This window comes from Bombus pascuorum, chromosome 9, assembly GCF_905332965.1.
Source record: "Bombus pascuorum chromosome 9, iyBomPasc1.1, whole genome shotgun sequence".
In the NCBI taxonomy this organism is placed as follows: domain Eukaryota; kingdom Metazoa; phylum Arthropoda; class Insecta; order Hymenoptera; family Apidae; genus Bombus; species Bombus pascuorum.
Genome location: NC_083496.1, coordinates 16,602,766 through 16,616,733, shown reverse-complemented (window position 1 = coordinate 16,616,733; position 13,968 = coordinate 16,602,766). Strand labels below are relative to the sequence as shown.

The following is a 13,968-nucleotide window of genomic DNA, read 5'->3' as shown; positions in this document are numbered from 1 at the left end:
ACGAGTATCGCACACGATCGTTCCTCTTGCTACCACATTTTCAGCCTTTCTTCTCCTGAAACACAGCTATAACAACGTTTTGCGATCGTTAAGAATCTTGTCAAGAAATATTGTTCTTCTTCTTCGTATGTTTATATTTTAAACATAGAAAAATTCTATTTATGTATGTCGTGAACAAAATTTCATTAAAATTTGTTTTCGACTAAACTCGGAAAATACAGCATATAAATTTCATAAACAAATCGTCGAATCGTAAACGTAATTCGTTTGACAAATAATTCTACCAATATTCTACTGCCTGAGAGAAACGAAAGAAAACGAACACAAACGAAAAAAGAAAGGAAAAGGGAGAAATAAAACTGAAATATCATAACAGGAAAGCTCGGTCAGGAAACAAACCGCAACGTTTCCCGCAAACCCGTGGCATTATCTGGTCGATCTTATCAAGACACGACGATGACGATCGTCCCGGCGCAGGTGGCGCAATAATTACTTCCCCTCGGTGCTTTTGCTCCCTCTACATCGACCACGGGCTCGTTCAATAACGATAACGATAATTGTCGCGCGGCAGTGTCGTCGCTACGCGCCTCGTCCTTACTGAAGATAAATTTCTGATAAGATGGATAAATTGGTTGGATTGTAATTGCCGTTGTGCGTGTTATACCCAGGATGAGCAATGTATACTACAGGCCAAGGCACGTGGGAAGGCGATCCGGTGAACAGAGCGAACGGGTGGTGCGATTAAATGCCACCGTCGATGTTTACAACGAAAGAGTCCGTGGGAATGGAGTCCGCCTCGCTTGCGTAGACGAGGGCGGAGACCGCAGACGCCAGCTGCCCGATTCAGAATTCAGGAAATTGTCGTAACAACGCCAATACCAAATCTTTTCATGATTAATCACACGGAAGCGATTTTGTCGCGTGTAAACCACGTTAACCGTATTCTCGCAGAGGGAAAATTATATAAGAGACTAATTTTGGGTGAAAATACGTTCATTAGCTGCCATTTGTGCGGTTGTGCTTTTGACATTAACTTCGATCGGAAGGACAGACGCGTTAAGCTTGAAAAAGATCGAGGTTACGTGATATTGGAATTGGATTAGTTGGCTTAATAGATAACGATACGTATCGATTCTTTCTCTAATGATGCAGCCTGAAAAGGTAGTTGAGCAAAGGATTGAAAAAATGACAAGTTGGTAAATCTTAGTAGTGTCATATATTTCTCTCGAGATAATTAATTAACTACATATTTACATGAAAGAAACTATACGTAATCTATATATTTAAATAATGTATGCACGTTTGCGTATAATACATGTATATTACAAAACTTCTTTGTTCGTCAGATGATCGTCTCCTATATGGTTCCTAAAAAATCGGATCGTCTGAGAAAATTCGTGTTCTGCGCAATTTACTCAGTATTTCGAGAAAATGTCGTGAACGATCCTACGATTTTGGTAAAAGTTATCATCAACGTCGTGTTCGCGCGCTGATAAGTACCAAAATCTAGTAATTTCCGAAACCATCCAATAATCCATAGGGCTATTCGTCAACCAATACCTTCCATATTGCATTTATACGAGTACGGCGGTAGTCATTCAAAAAAGATTGAAAAACAACGAAGGCGATAAGATGTATCACGATTACAAATAACAAAAAGTACCCTGCATCGTCGAAAAACCGCCAGCGGTTTCAACATCAACACTTTCCGGCTCAAATTAAAGGTCTATATCGAATAACTTGACAGACTAGATTGTTGCATTTCATTCGAAGCGAATGATTGCGCGAAATTCTTCCGGTTCCACCCCTGAGACCCTAACCATCGATACTCCACTGATTTCAGCCTTCATTGTTCAAGTACGAAGTTAAGACATTCAACAACGTCCAATCCAGCTCTTGTTGCGGTATCTTCCCATTCTCCGTCATATTTACATCAGGCCGCTGATAAATTTTCCAGCTGCCACAGTTAATTATCCACTTTGCGTAGAACTTCCTCTGCCTTCACTCTCAGCACCTCCGCGCTTTGCCTTCTGATTTCATCGTCTGACGAAGCGGAATCCTCCTCCTTGTCATGCTTCGAACTGAGATTCTGCGGCAGATTCTGCATGCCTAAGTTCAGTGGATGTGCAGGTATGTGACTTCCAAGCGTGTGTCCATTAACGTTGTTGTGGTTGAGGGTCGAGGCCGGGTTCAAGCCGACCGGAAGAACAGTGTTCAGAGACGCCAGGTTTTGCGGAAGGGGTAGCCCGATATACTGAGACAGGATCGCGTGCAAGGGGGGCAGCTTTGGCGCGCTGGCCGGCCACGGCGGTGGGAACACCGGCGGGATGAACCAGGGAAAGGCACCCGCTGGTCCTGTCGATGGATCCGCACCTGGCACACCGCCGGCGGTTTGGAGCAGGCGGGCGTGAAGGGACAACTCGTTGACACCTGCAATCACACCATTTTCGTAGGGATTTTAGTTCGTTGCGAAAGTTTTTTCCTCCGCCACGGGGTTGCTCCGTTTTGGCCTCTGACGAGAATTAGCATTTCGCGATCCAACTGCGCCTTTGTCTCTATCGTTTGTCCAGAATCAATTGGCCGTTCGTTAGGAGGAGTGGCTCCGATCGTGGCGTTTATTCTATCTGCTGGTTTCTTTCCTTGTTTCGGCTGTGTTTCGATGCGATGGTTGTTAGATGTTTGCCAGTGACATTAGACGAGAGGAAACTCAGGAAGAGCAGGTCATAGAGGAGAGACTCGAAGAAGGAAACTTGGTTGTTCGGAAAGTTCTAAATGGTTTTTAAGAAGATTGAAAGGCAATGTATTTTCATAGACTGCACGCTTTATCGGATGTGCTCATACAATCGAGAAATGTATGGTAACACATGTATTAGATAGGTTCGTTATTGAAAGAACTGGATGGAGACAAAAATAAACGAATGATACTATGCTATGTATAGCGAATAAAATTGATCGTATTTTCTCATTGAAGAAGAAAATAAATGTAAATTATACTTAACATTTAGATACTTGGCAGGAATTCGTGATAAAAGATCCTATCCTATCAAATACGATGCAGAACATAATCATTGTCAAAACGTCGACAAATTTTTTTAACAGATCGGAGGATAGCACATCTTGAACAGTCAATTAATTTTGGACAAAGCTAATCTGAAATTAGGTGTTTCGACTAAAGTAAGGATTTCGTTGGTTTGTTTGCTTAGAATGTTTAAAAAATTAACGAATGACGAATTATCCAAATTAGAACGGATGATCTATCGTTTTTCGAAAACAAAAATTTATTCGTTTTTTCCAGATCGCTGGCCGTAAAGTTTCACAGAGCACCGATCGGACCATTCATGAAAAATTAAACGATCAAGCTTCCGTCGCACGTTGTTCGCGTGTGGTAGCTACGATGGCCGACACTGGAATTAGATGTAATTGATGTTGATTGCATCTACCGTCCCTAACTTTTGCGACTCGTCTTTTCGTATATTAAATCGGCAGACCACGCGATTCACTAGCATTGAAATAAAGAATCGAACGCGGAATACAGTTCTTAAAAGAAACGCGTACACACCACTTTGTTCGACGTGCATAAAACTGGTATCTCTGCCGAGTACTTTCTCCTTCTTACGCCATTTCGCGCGCCGATTTTGGAACCAGACCTGTAATCATAAGAACAATAATTTTTTTTCATTTTAATATAATACTTGTAATGTATCCTAAAAATATTTAATCGCCTGAATCATCTGAAACGTTTTATCTTAAAATATCGTCTTCAATTTAGGTTTGCAAGGATTAATTATTCACTGACACGATATCATATCAGACGAAAATATCGAAATATGTATTTAGTATTTGGTAATACTTAACTAATAATTGAAGTTTACGTTAGTGGTGAAGCTATATTATGTTACAGATACAATCTGTGTCCGTCGGATCGCAACCATAATCCATACGACGAGGACGAGGAGAAATTCTAAAGATTGATGAAACGAAATGGACACAGAAAATAAAATTATTAGAACCTACACTGCTGTAAGTACTCCAATTTTTCATTAGAAGATAGATACGACGCAATTTTTTCATCCGTTCCCTTTGTTCTGTAATTAGGGGGACGTTCGTCGCGTAAAATCATCGAATTATTTCTTAGAAGAAAATACGCGCGAGCGACGCATGAGAACCCCAGGCGGCCGTATCAGAACCAGCCAACAAAAGCTTGCTCTCGAGGTTGATTAAGCTAATTGTTAACAATTATCCTGATTTCCTCCGTACTCCTGAGTGGTAGCAACCCCTGCCCTCGCACCTCGCCGCCCCTTCGAAAGCCCCCAACACACCGTTACTGCTGGCCCCGTTGCCATATAAATGCTTTCGCTTTCTGCCTGGGTTGCTCTGATTTTTCGTGGCCACTGGCAGATTCCGCGAGAAGCAGACAGAGAACGAGGGAGAGCTTGCATTTTACATCCTGCCTCCATTGTATAGAAAATCCAGTGTTTTTCGGTCAACGACGTTCGTCGCCATTGATCCGATACGCGTAGATCGTTCGATGATATTTATCGCCTCTGGATCGTAATTTCGAAGATGTTTGCTTCAAGATTTTTCATAATTCATTAGACACACGTGGTTCGAACCAATTCGAAAATATTCGACAGGCATGATACGGATTGGAAAAGGATTGTAATTAACGCGTGTAACGTTGGAAATTACTGAAAATATTTCGAAATAGAAATTAGGAATATCGTTGATGGAAACTGGAAATCAAGGAAAGTTTTGAAAGTGACTTTGAACGTTCAGTTGAACGGAGGAGGAGCTTGGAGGAAGGGAAAGAGGCGAACGTCGCGAGGCTGGAGAAGGAAATTCAATTGCCTAATTGCTGTTAATTATTTAATCGCTCCTGAATACCCCGCTAACGCCTAAGTGCTCGCAAACCTTGCAGCGCGTCGTTTAACCGACCCAACGCGAACCCGAAAGTTTGAATCCCCCCATCTACGGTCCGTACAATCTCGGTGTAACGTTTCCACCGCCGTCTCTACCGCAAATTTCCTGTCGACGCTCTCTCTTACTTGTTGAAAGCACCAGAGCCAACATTTTTCCTACGACCTTCGAAATTTCATCTATTACGACCTTCTAATATAGCGTTACAAAATAGTAGATGTAAAAAGGACGCTCAACCTGTTAACCGGCTTATTTAATAAGTAAAAATGAACTTGAAAATTAATAAATACAGATTGACTTCGTGATATAATTTATTTTTGACGGAAATAAAATGACGCGTAATAGACAAGAATTATTTAAATACCTAATTGAAAATTTCTACGTCCACAAAATTAGCAACCCTAACGATAAATTAATTTCACTTCTTTGGGTAACAAATGAAATTTTACTGGATGTGAATAGTTCAGTAATGTATGTGCTCTATTGCGATGTATGTATTTTATATTAAATACGAAAAAGTAATTTACAATATATTTACAGTAAAGTAAGCACTCAATGAACATAAATAATCGCTATTACGATGTTTCTTTCCATGATCTCACAAAATTTTGCATACCAAGGAGATAATTCCTCCTGTTTCATACGTCTCTCGAGGCGCGGTGCATCTTTTGTTCTAACTACGATTAAAAAATCTCTTTGAATCGATAAACAAACACAGTAACAAAAAAGCGAAAGCTAGAAGGCTCGATGCGACGCGTCTGTTACGCGGGGAATGGGAAGCGGGACAGAAACGATTCGCGATTCCATTACCATCCAGGCCGATCGACGATCGAACACGATACATCGGCCGGCCATTAATACCGAAAAATGGGTAATTTCGCATCTGGAATTGAGGGCGGCGTGGGAGGAGGAGTAGCGGAGGATTTCCTAGATTGAAATAAAGTGGCCGTGGCACCACTGCGCCGCGGCGGATCATTTAGCGGTTTTGTCGAGCGACGGCCAATTGCCGGCATTGTCGCTTGGCTGTACCACAATGGGCCAATCGGAATGCTCTCTGTCTCTTTTCAACTGCACGCCACCCTTCGACGACGGCACCATCCACGACCCTTCTCTATACTCTACATACACACACACGCGCGCGCACGCACACACACACACACACACACACACAAAAACATCTACTATCTATATATGTATATATATATATCTATCTATATATGTATAGATAGATAGATATATATGCACATATATATACACACAGTGCTCTTTCTTACTCTCTTCTTCCCTCTTTCACGATCAACCCCTTCTTCCGTCTCTTCAATTCTTCCGTCAATTCACTGTTTCATCCTAGCTAAGAAGCTCTACTGTTCGTCTCCTTGTTGCACGTACGAGCGAGGGTGCCATGATGGTTACGCTAATCCTGTAACTGATTTCTATCGATGTAAAAGTCATAATTTATGGGAGCGTCGCCAATACTCCAGTTCAACCCCTCTTCTAGTCTCTATCGTCGACGACATCGTCGTGTGCCGATTCTACGTCACGTAATTCCGACTCGTTTCGTGAATGATTGAGTGATAATGTTGGCGGACGCTAGGGCAGATATTTATTTGGGTTCGCGATCGAATTAACATGGTCAAAAGGGAAAAGAAAGAATATTGTAGAATAGGGAGAAATTAAAGAATACATCGATATCGAAAACGAGGTTTTCTTTACCAATTTTTAAAATCAAAATTTAATCAATTTAACGCGAATGACGAAGCCATAAGGGAACGCGTTAGAAAATTATGTCGAGGTTACTGGTTTGAATCTACAAACTGATTAAACAGTTTGAATAGTTTGAAAATTATAATTATGCATGTAAATCTCTTTTTTTTCTTTCTCGTCTATTTTCTTTTTTCTTTTTTCTTTTTTCTTCTTTTTTTTCTTTTTTTTTCTTTCTTTTTTATTTTTTTTTTTTTTTTTTTTATGTTTTCACTGACGTCAAAATATGTGCAGGTGGTGCTCTCTCACGGCCGTTAAAAGGCACATCTGGAAAATAATTTCAAAGCAGATTACGACCCCGTACGCTCTTTACCGTTCGACTGGCTCGTATAAAATTAATCCCTCTAGCATGAGTATGGTTTGGCGCGTCTTTCGCGAAATTACAGACATCGAAGAGAAGCGGCAGATTTTCGGTACAATAGTATGTAATTAGTTGAGAGGCCGACGCTGAAGTTGCGGCTCATTCACCAACGGCTTTCGTTCGAATATCAAGCTTGAAAAGCTTGCGGTGCGCATACACAGTTTTAAAGACAATTTCGAACATCTTGGCTACTATAATTTTATCGAACCGTGGCTAACGTTAAAAGAACTATCTTACAACGCACATTCAACGAATATTCTTTCTTAAACAACGAAAATTCTTTCTTAAACAACGAAAATTACTTCGTGCGTAAATGTATTTAATACAAATACAAGAATAATTAATAATTTATAGCTGGGAATCTTTTATAAGACAAAATATTAAATAAAATAAATTGTGTCGGATCTTTTGATACTTTTATTTTAAGAATTTTACAATATCAGCTATTTTTGCATTGAAAAGTCTAATGATTTTTTAACTAAAAAATATTCACTTATCATCGTTCCCTTTTCAGAAGTTAAGCTATCGGTAATAAATGAAGAAAGTAATCACTTTCAATTACATAATTGGACCCACCTGTACCCTAGCTTCGGAAAGGTCTAACCTCATCGCGAGTTCTTCTCTGGTAAACACATCTGGATACTGTGTGTTTCCAAAGGCTTTCTCGAGCTCGTGCAGCTGATACGTAGTAAACGTCGTGCGGGACCTTCGAACTTTGCGCGGCCGATCCGATTCTCCTAGATTTAACCGGTCCGACTCTCCTAGATTTAAAGGGTCGTGCAGGCCATCGTTTATCTGATGATCACTCAAATGACCGAGTTCTGTGTCTCCGGCATCACCGATGGCATCGGATGATGTCGCGTGATCTGAAAACAAGAAAGAAAAGACCGATTCACTTCGAATTCCGGTCATTCAACGAATTAAGACGTTCTTTCCCATATAATTCTTTACGCGTCATTCAACTAAATCATTATTATTAGAAACTAAATTTATTTTCAAATTAGCTAAAATCAAATACAAAGTACACGATACTTCCTTCTTATATATTATTGTATCTGATAATATCTTGTTGTATACATCACAGTTTAATTATTCCATAGAAATCGAAGGTTGAATTACAAAGTGTAGAAGCTTGGCTGATTCAAATAACTCTAGCTTATGGTCGTTGCGGTGTTAAGCGACGATATCGGTCTTTAAATCGTTAACGTTTAGATTCGTCGCGAGGTATAGTGAAATAGAGACATCGACCAATGGTTAGTGTTAAAGGGCCAGGGATCGTATTGAAGTTCGGATAGATACGCGTATCAAACGGTCGCGCGGGCCTTCGATACTTGAGCGAAAGAGAGGATCGGGGCGATTAAGCTAAATCGTCCGCGCTGCCAAAACGAAATTGACGTTCAGTTGATATACACAAGCGACGAGAAACAGCGAGGAGCACAGCGTGAACACTGACGCGGGAGGAGATGGAAGGGAGTGTGCGAGGGACAGAGAAGGGTTGGAGATGCTGCGGGGTCGGTGTGGGTGCAATTTCATTTTTAAGCCGCGCAACGACTGGACGCCGATATACGCCCGATACGCCGATCATGTCCGATCGGCGGATTTGCCAATTTTAAGCCTCACCCGGCGCTTCATTTTTTGTACATCCGCCTATATATGAAATATAACGCATCGATGCGAACCTGTACATTATACGTACACGCTCGATAGTACTTAAAAACCGTTGCCGTCAGTGATTAGCAAATATCACGAGTGCATGTCGTACACCGGTGGCCCCCCGCTCGTTCGAACCCCCCTTACGATGCAACAACCCCTTGCACGTAGCGAACGCGTATCACACGCGCCCCTTTCTCTGACCCTTCCTTCTCCCTCTATCTAACTTTTATTGCCCCTGTCGCCTTTTTCACTCGCTCTCTTCTTACGTCTCTATTTCTGTCTGCTTTGTCGTCTTTTCTATGACCATCTACGTCGACCGAGTTTAAAGAGCTCATTAGAGTATACTACACGCAGAATGTAGTATGATACTTTTTGTAAACCGTTCCGCAGCGGGAAAGATGCTTATGATCTCTTTAAAAGCACGTGTTGATAATACTTTAGGTGTTTATTGAGAAGAAAAAAATTGTTGAGAGAAATTCTATCGGCTCTTTATCATGTTAGGATTTTAGTTAGGATTTTACTTGCTTGCTGAAGATAGAACAAATTTATAGAATCAGACTTCTGTTCCATAAGTTTCAAGTTGCGTTATTTGTCAAATTTTCTTCTGAAATTTCATTCTACTACTATTGCTAAACTAGTCGTGTGACATGTAAAAGAATTTATTATAATCTGTAACCTGTAAAATTTCATTGATAATATTGATTCAATCGCGCAAGAGTACAGAGTTATAGGAACGACTACGAGTAGGAATAACGTCCTCTGTAACGTGCTATTAATCTAGAAAATTCTGGGTTCATTAGCGGAATCTATCTAATTAGACAGGGCGACGCTTTTGATCTCATCAACATCGACCGCGAAATTAGATAACAACGCGATAACGACCACCGCAGGTAACTTACAAAGTTCCAATATCAGTATCTCATCCTTGTGCGCCGCTTCCATCATCCTCTTACACACGTTTGCTTGAACTAATTAGACGCGCATTTACTACTCGTGCGTAATAACGCTAATCCTACTTTTCGGTGCCGCTCTAACTGCCAGTTGTTATAAATTGCGAACGAAGCGAATTGTTCGAACTGGCACGCATGTCGACTCTCTTCTCCCTATGCTGACAGAGAGATAAAGATACGAGGAAGAGAGAAAGAAGTGATACGTGCGTGCGTATGTGTGTGCTTGTGCGCGTAATCGCACTAACATTTACGCAAATAACGTACGGATAATCCACAGTGAATAGAGAGATTTTTATGTTTTCATGCTAGGGGTACAATGGGGTACCCACTTGATGCCTAACTCTCCGCTGCTTTTTATTAAATCTGCGACCGACCGATAGGGTTTGAGTCGGAGAGGGTGGCCCGAAAAGGCAGTTCGCGGCGCCAAATTAAAGATTTATTTACCGTGTTACGCTGACCACATGCCTCGATATATCTTTTCCGCCGATACCAGCTCCTCGAATTTATCCTTTAATAGAAATCTTTCGAAGCTCGCATCGAGGAAATGTTCAACATAATATGGAAGATCGAGGTTTGGAATCTAGGATCTTTGCTGCACCTCATTTCGATAATACGAACCTATTCGTGAAACACGTACGATAAGATTCGGTAAAGAAAATTCAGTAATATAGAAGATCGAATCTTTTGGTTGGGAAAGCTACCTAAACCTCGATCGATGTTTTACTCTAACGAAGAATAATATTATACCTGCGTATGAAACGCACAAACTAAAGCAAAAGTAATAGACTAGAGAAAAAAATTCCGTCTCTGTAAATCGCTGGATCAAAGGAATGAAAACGAAATTCTCCGATTATTTACCATTTCACAATCTACGAATCTAGATTCTGTTGATCCATGAACCGAGAACGTGTCGATCTGTAGGTGATACTCGGCGAACCGTATCAATGGACACTCGATGCACGGGTATTGTCAGACGCATTAATTATGTTAGACGACTGTACGATCGAAATCCGCAAACACATCCTGATTTCTGCACGCCACAATCGGGACGGGCCAATAATCGGTCCACCTGTATACAGTGATCATCGACTGTATTCCTACTTGTGTACTCGCATGTATCATGAAACATACGTAAGCACGTAGACCAATTCGTAATGTATGGAAATTTGATGAGTCAGCAATCGTCGTAATTAACGACTACCTGAGAAAGAAAAACAAAAAGAAATAATTTATATAAAAATATACATAGTTTTCCTTTGTATTTAGTAAATCCCTAATCGTTGAAGATAACGAGTTCAGGATAGCTCATACCCCATATCTTCTTGAACAAGATATATTTCGCTAGAACGGATTACACAAGGTCCGGCTTTACGCTGAAAATCTAATAAAATCCTTAAGAGGGTTTACGGGTAATACGTTCACCGCTAAACTGGTCGGGATAATCCTTTACGGAGCAAAAAATCAACGTACCACGAGTATCTTCGCGGAAATTTAATAAGTGTAGCTTTACGCAAGGTTGATTAATCTTCTGTGTGTGTCAGTGTCTACGTATCGGTATAAAATACGAATCTACGATTTTTCTACGAAGATTCACGTGACTACTGGTACACTGGCAGAACAGTTCTGCCTTATTCCGTTAATCGCTTTATACTTTCATAATTGAAGAAGAGAAAACCCGTTCTTTGTAACGTGTTAATAGTCACATCGTGTTTTAAAGCGTCTTTTGATGTCGTGTCGTGGCGCAGTTATATAACGTCCTGACTCGTGTATAGAAATGACTCTCTCCATAATTTATCGCGAAACAGCGAAGGCAGCACGTGGCGCGAAGTAGGAATTAACAATATTATACGTAATCGTGATTTTTTCTTGAGAAATTCATTGTTGGATATGTTTTGATGAAATAATTGCGTGTTCGTGCGTTTGCTCGGGGAGCTCCCACGTAAAATGGCCTCGCAAACAAGCGTGCACATGCAGCGGTGCTGGGTTGTTCGCGTGCTATAAGTCACGTTGTAAATTTACATCGCGCTGATCGTCGCTATAGATTCGAACTTCGACCTAATTAGCCTTTTTACGCTCACGGCAATTAAAGTAACGTACGCGTAACGAAGCGTAGAAGCTGAGAAACTGGAATTTTTTCCTAACACGATGATTAACGTGCGTATTACGTGGATTAGAGAGAAAAAAGGAAAAGGAAAAACCATAGGGAGAAAAGTACATAAAAGATCGATCGGTCGATCGATGTTAACGATTTTAAAAATCGGTAAAACGCCATTTGCTAAATTGCCATACAATTACGTCGGCCTATCTGATGCGGTTGGTCGATGGGTTAAGATAGATAACCCACTTTGTTTTAGTTAGAAGGAAACTTTTTATCGCAATCGTGAGCAGATCGATGCGACAGTAATAAAATGTTGGTAAATGAGACCTTAGTTTACTTAACGATATTAGATACTAGATAATAATACAATATTGCTCGGCGGGTTTGTGGAAGCCGCGCGAGTGTTTCGCCGCGAGTAAATAGAAAGTAACAGGCCACGACCGTTTCATTTTCAATGTTACAGCTATTTTGTTTATAATAATTGCTGTCTAAATAAATTACAACGTGATAAACGAGACGTCGACGATAGTATTTTCGATTGGATTCGTTAATCGAGTTCGCACAACCTAACGACAACGATCTAACGATCCTAAATGCAACGATCGACGACGTTGACTTCAATTTTATTCGCCACTTCCTTCCACGTGACTATAGCGGATACACCAAGAAAATAAAGATCTTACCTTTGTCGTTACCGTGTCCTAATATCTGATCGATGCTGTACACGTTCCGCTTTTGATTATAAGTTTGTGCCATGCTTCTTCGCGACAGCGTCACCGGAAATTACAATTGCAACCGTATGTCAAAGGGTTATCGGAAGCAACGTTAGGTACACGATAGTTCACTGACGAGAGATCCTCTCTTATCAAGAAAATCGTATTTCCCGCTGTTGACTTGCAGATAGATGGAGCTTCGTGGGAGAACGTTCTTTTTGGCGCGAGTGAGAGAAAAGGGAAATAATACACGTTGAGAAAAAATACGGGCGTGTAAGGTAACTTAAGGATAAAACGTGGAATCGAAGCAGGACAGAGAAATGGATAGAGAAAAGGAAAGAGAAAAACCACAGAGCGTCAGTAGTTCCACACGACTCTGACTTCGAAAAGAAAATGCGTCAAACGACGGCGCACCACGAACTGGCTCGTCGGACATGAAAGCAGCCCTTAATATCGCATACAGGCGCCCCACCTCGCATCCCCTAACACCGCCATATTAGCCTCCCCGCCAATGAGGGCGCACGCTTCTCACCCAAAGCCACCCCGTACTCGGGGCTTGAATGAGACCTGGGCGGGGAATATTTTGCCCTTTCCGCGTAAATCCCCGGATTTTTTTCCACCTCTTCTCCTACCCCCTCCCTATTCCAATCTTCCTCCTTCAATCCGATCCTCTCTCACCCTGTGTCCATCTTCGTTCATCGTGTCCTCATCCAGTATATTCATCCCTTTATCTGTCTTTCCAATCCATCTTTCTCCCACACACCGTTTCCGATTCGATCCACTGCCGCGATATTTTCTTCCTCTTTCTTCAGAATGTCAGATTATTTACCGCGTTCTTCGCATCTACACGAATTCTCCGTAATCGCAATTAATCTTCCTCCTCCCGCGTGGTTATCCGACTGAAAGTAGGTACAGTGTTTCAGAGATTTTCCTTTTCTTATTTTTCTTCTTTCTCCGGCAGAAAGGAAAAAGTTCGTCAAGATTTAATTTCTTTAATTTCACTACTATCGCTAATTGCGAGTCTAAATTCGATCGTTGTAGAAATTTTCAGTTATTCCAGAAAACTGGCATGCCTGACAACTTACTTGTTTGCGAAGTTGTGCTTGGCATAGTCGAACAGACCTAACGGTAACATCAGGTAACCCCATGCTTTTAACATAATTACGAGAAACAAGATCGCCTATGTAGATCGTGCCTATTCACGAGAACCGTTCGAAAATTTGCTTACGATTATCCTGCTTATTCTAAGACAACACCTTTCGATGCACAGTCTGGATGGAATCGGTAGTCTAATCTCTAAGACGCGGTTCAAGCCAGGACAAGGGAATGAACATGCTCTCGAAACCCTGAACGCCCGTGTTACTTTGCAAAATTTCATCCATTCTGTAAAACCTCTCTTCGTAATCTGTCCTCATTGACCTGCTGTTAGTCTGAAAATTTCCCAAAAACTTTCGCCCATTCTTTCGCAGATCATTGCTTTAACAATAAGGTATTTCAATTTGGGCGACAAAACGA

General features: G+C 41.1%; 2 protein-coding genes across 2 annotated transcripts in view; one reads left to right on the top strand and one right to left on the bottom strand.

The window, feature by feature from the left end:
- LOC132911028 (protein tipE) overlaps window positions 1–13,968 on the top strand; it is a 232,202-nt gene that overhangs the window by 132,109 nt on the left and 86,125 nt on the right. The window lies entirely within an intron of this gene.
- Window positions 1,198–12,878, bottom strand: LOC132911032 (retinal homeobox protein Rx3-like). Its single transcript, XM_060967362.1, has 4 exons — window positions 12,424–12,878; window positions 7,616–7,905; window positions 3,560–3,647; window positions 1,198–2,430 (listed from the first exon to the last, which is right to left on the bottom strand). The coding sequence occupies exons 1-4, from the start codon at window positions 12,494–12,496 to the stop codon at window positions 1,967–1,969; spliced, it is 915 nt and encodes a 304-aa protein (XP_060823345.1). The 5' UTR covers window positions 12,497–12,878; the 3' UTR covers window positions 1,198–1,966.

Coding starts and splice junctions, on each gene's coding strand:
- LOC132911032 (XM_060967362.1), bottom strand. CDS start 12,496: ATGGCACAAACTTATAATCAAAAGCGGAACGTGTACAGCATCGATCAG. Junction 7,906..12,423: donor AGGACACGGTAACGACAAAG/GTAAGATCTTTA, acceptor TCTTGTTTTCAG/ATCACGCGACATCATCCGAT. Junction 3,648..7,615: donor TTTCCGAAGCTAGGGTACAG/GTGGGTCCAATT, acceptor TTATGATTACAG/GTCTGGTTCCAAAATCGGCG.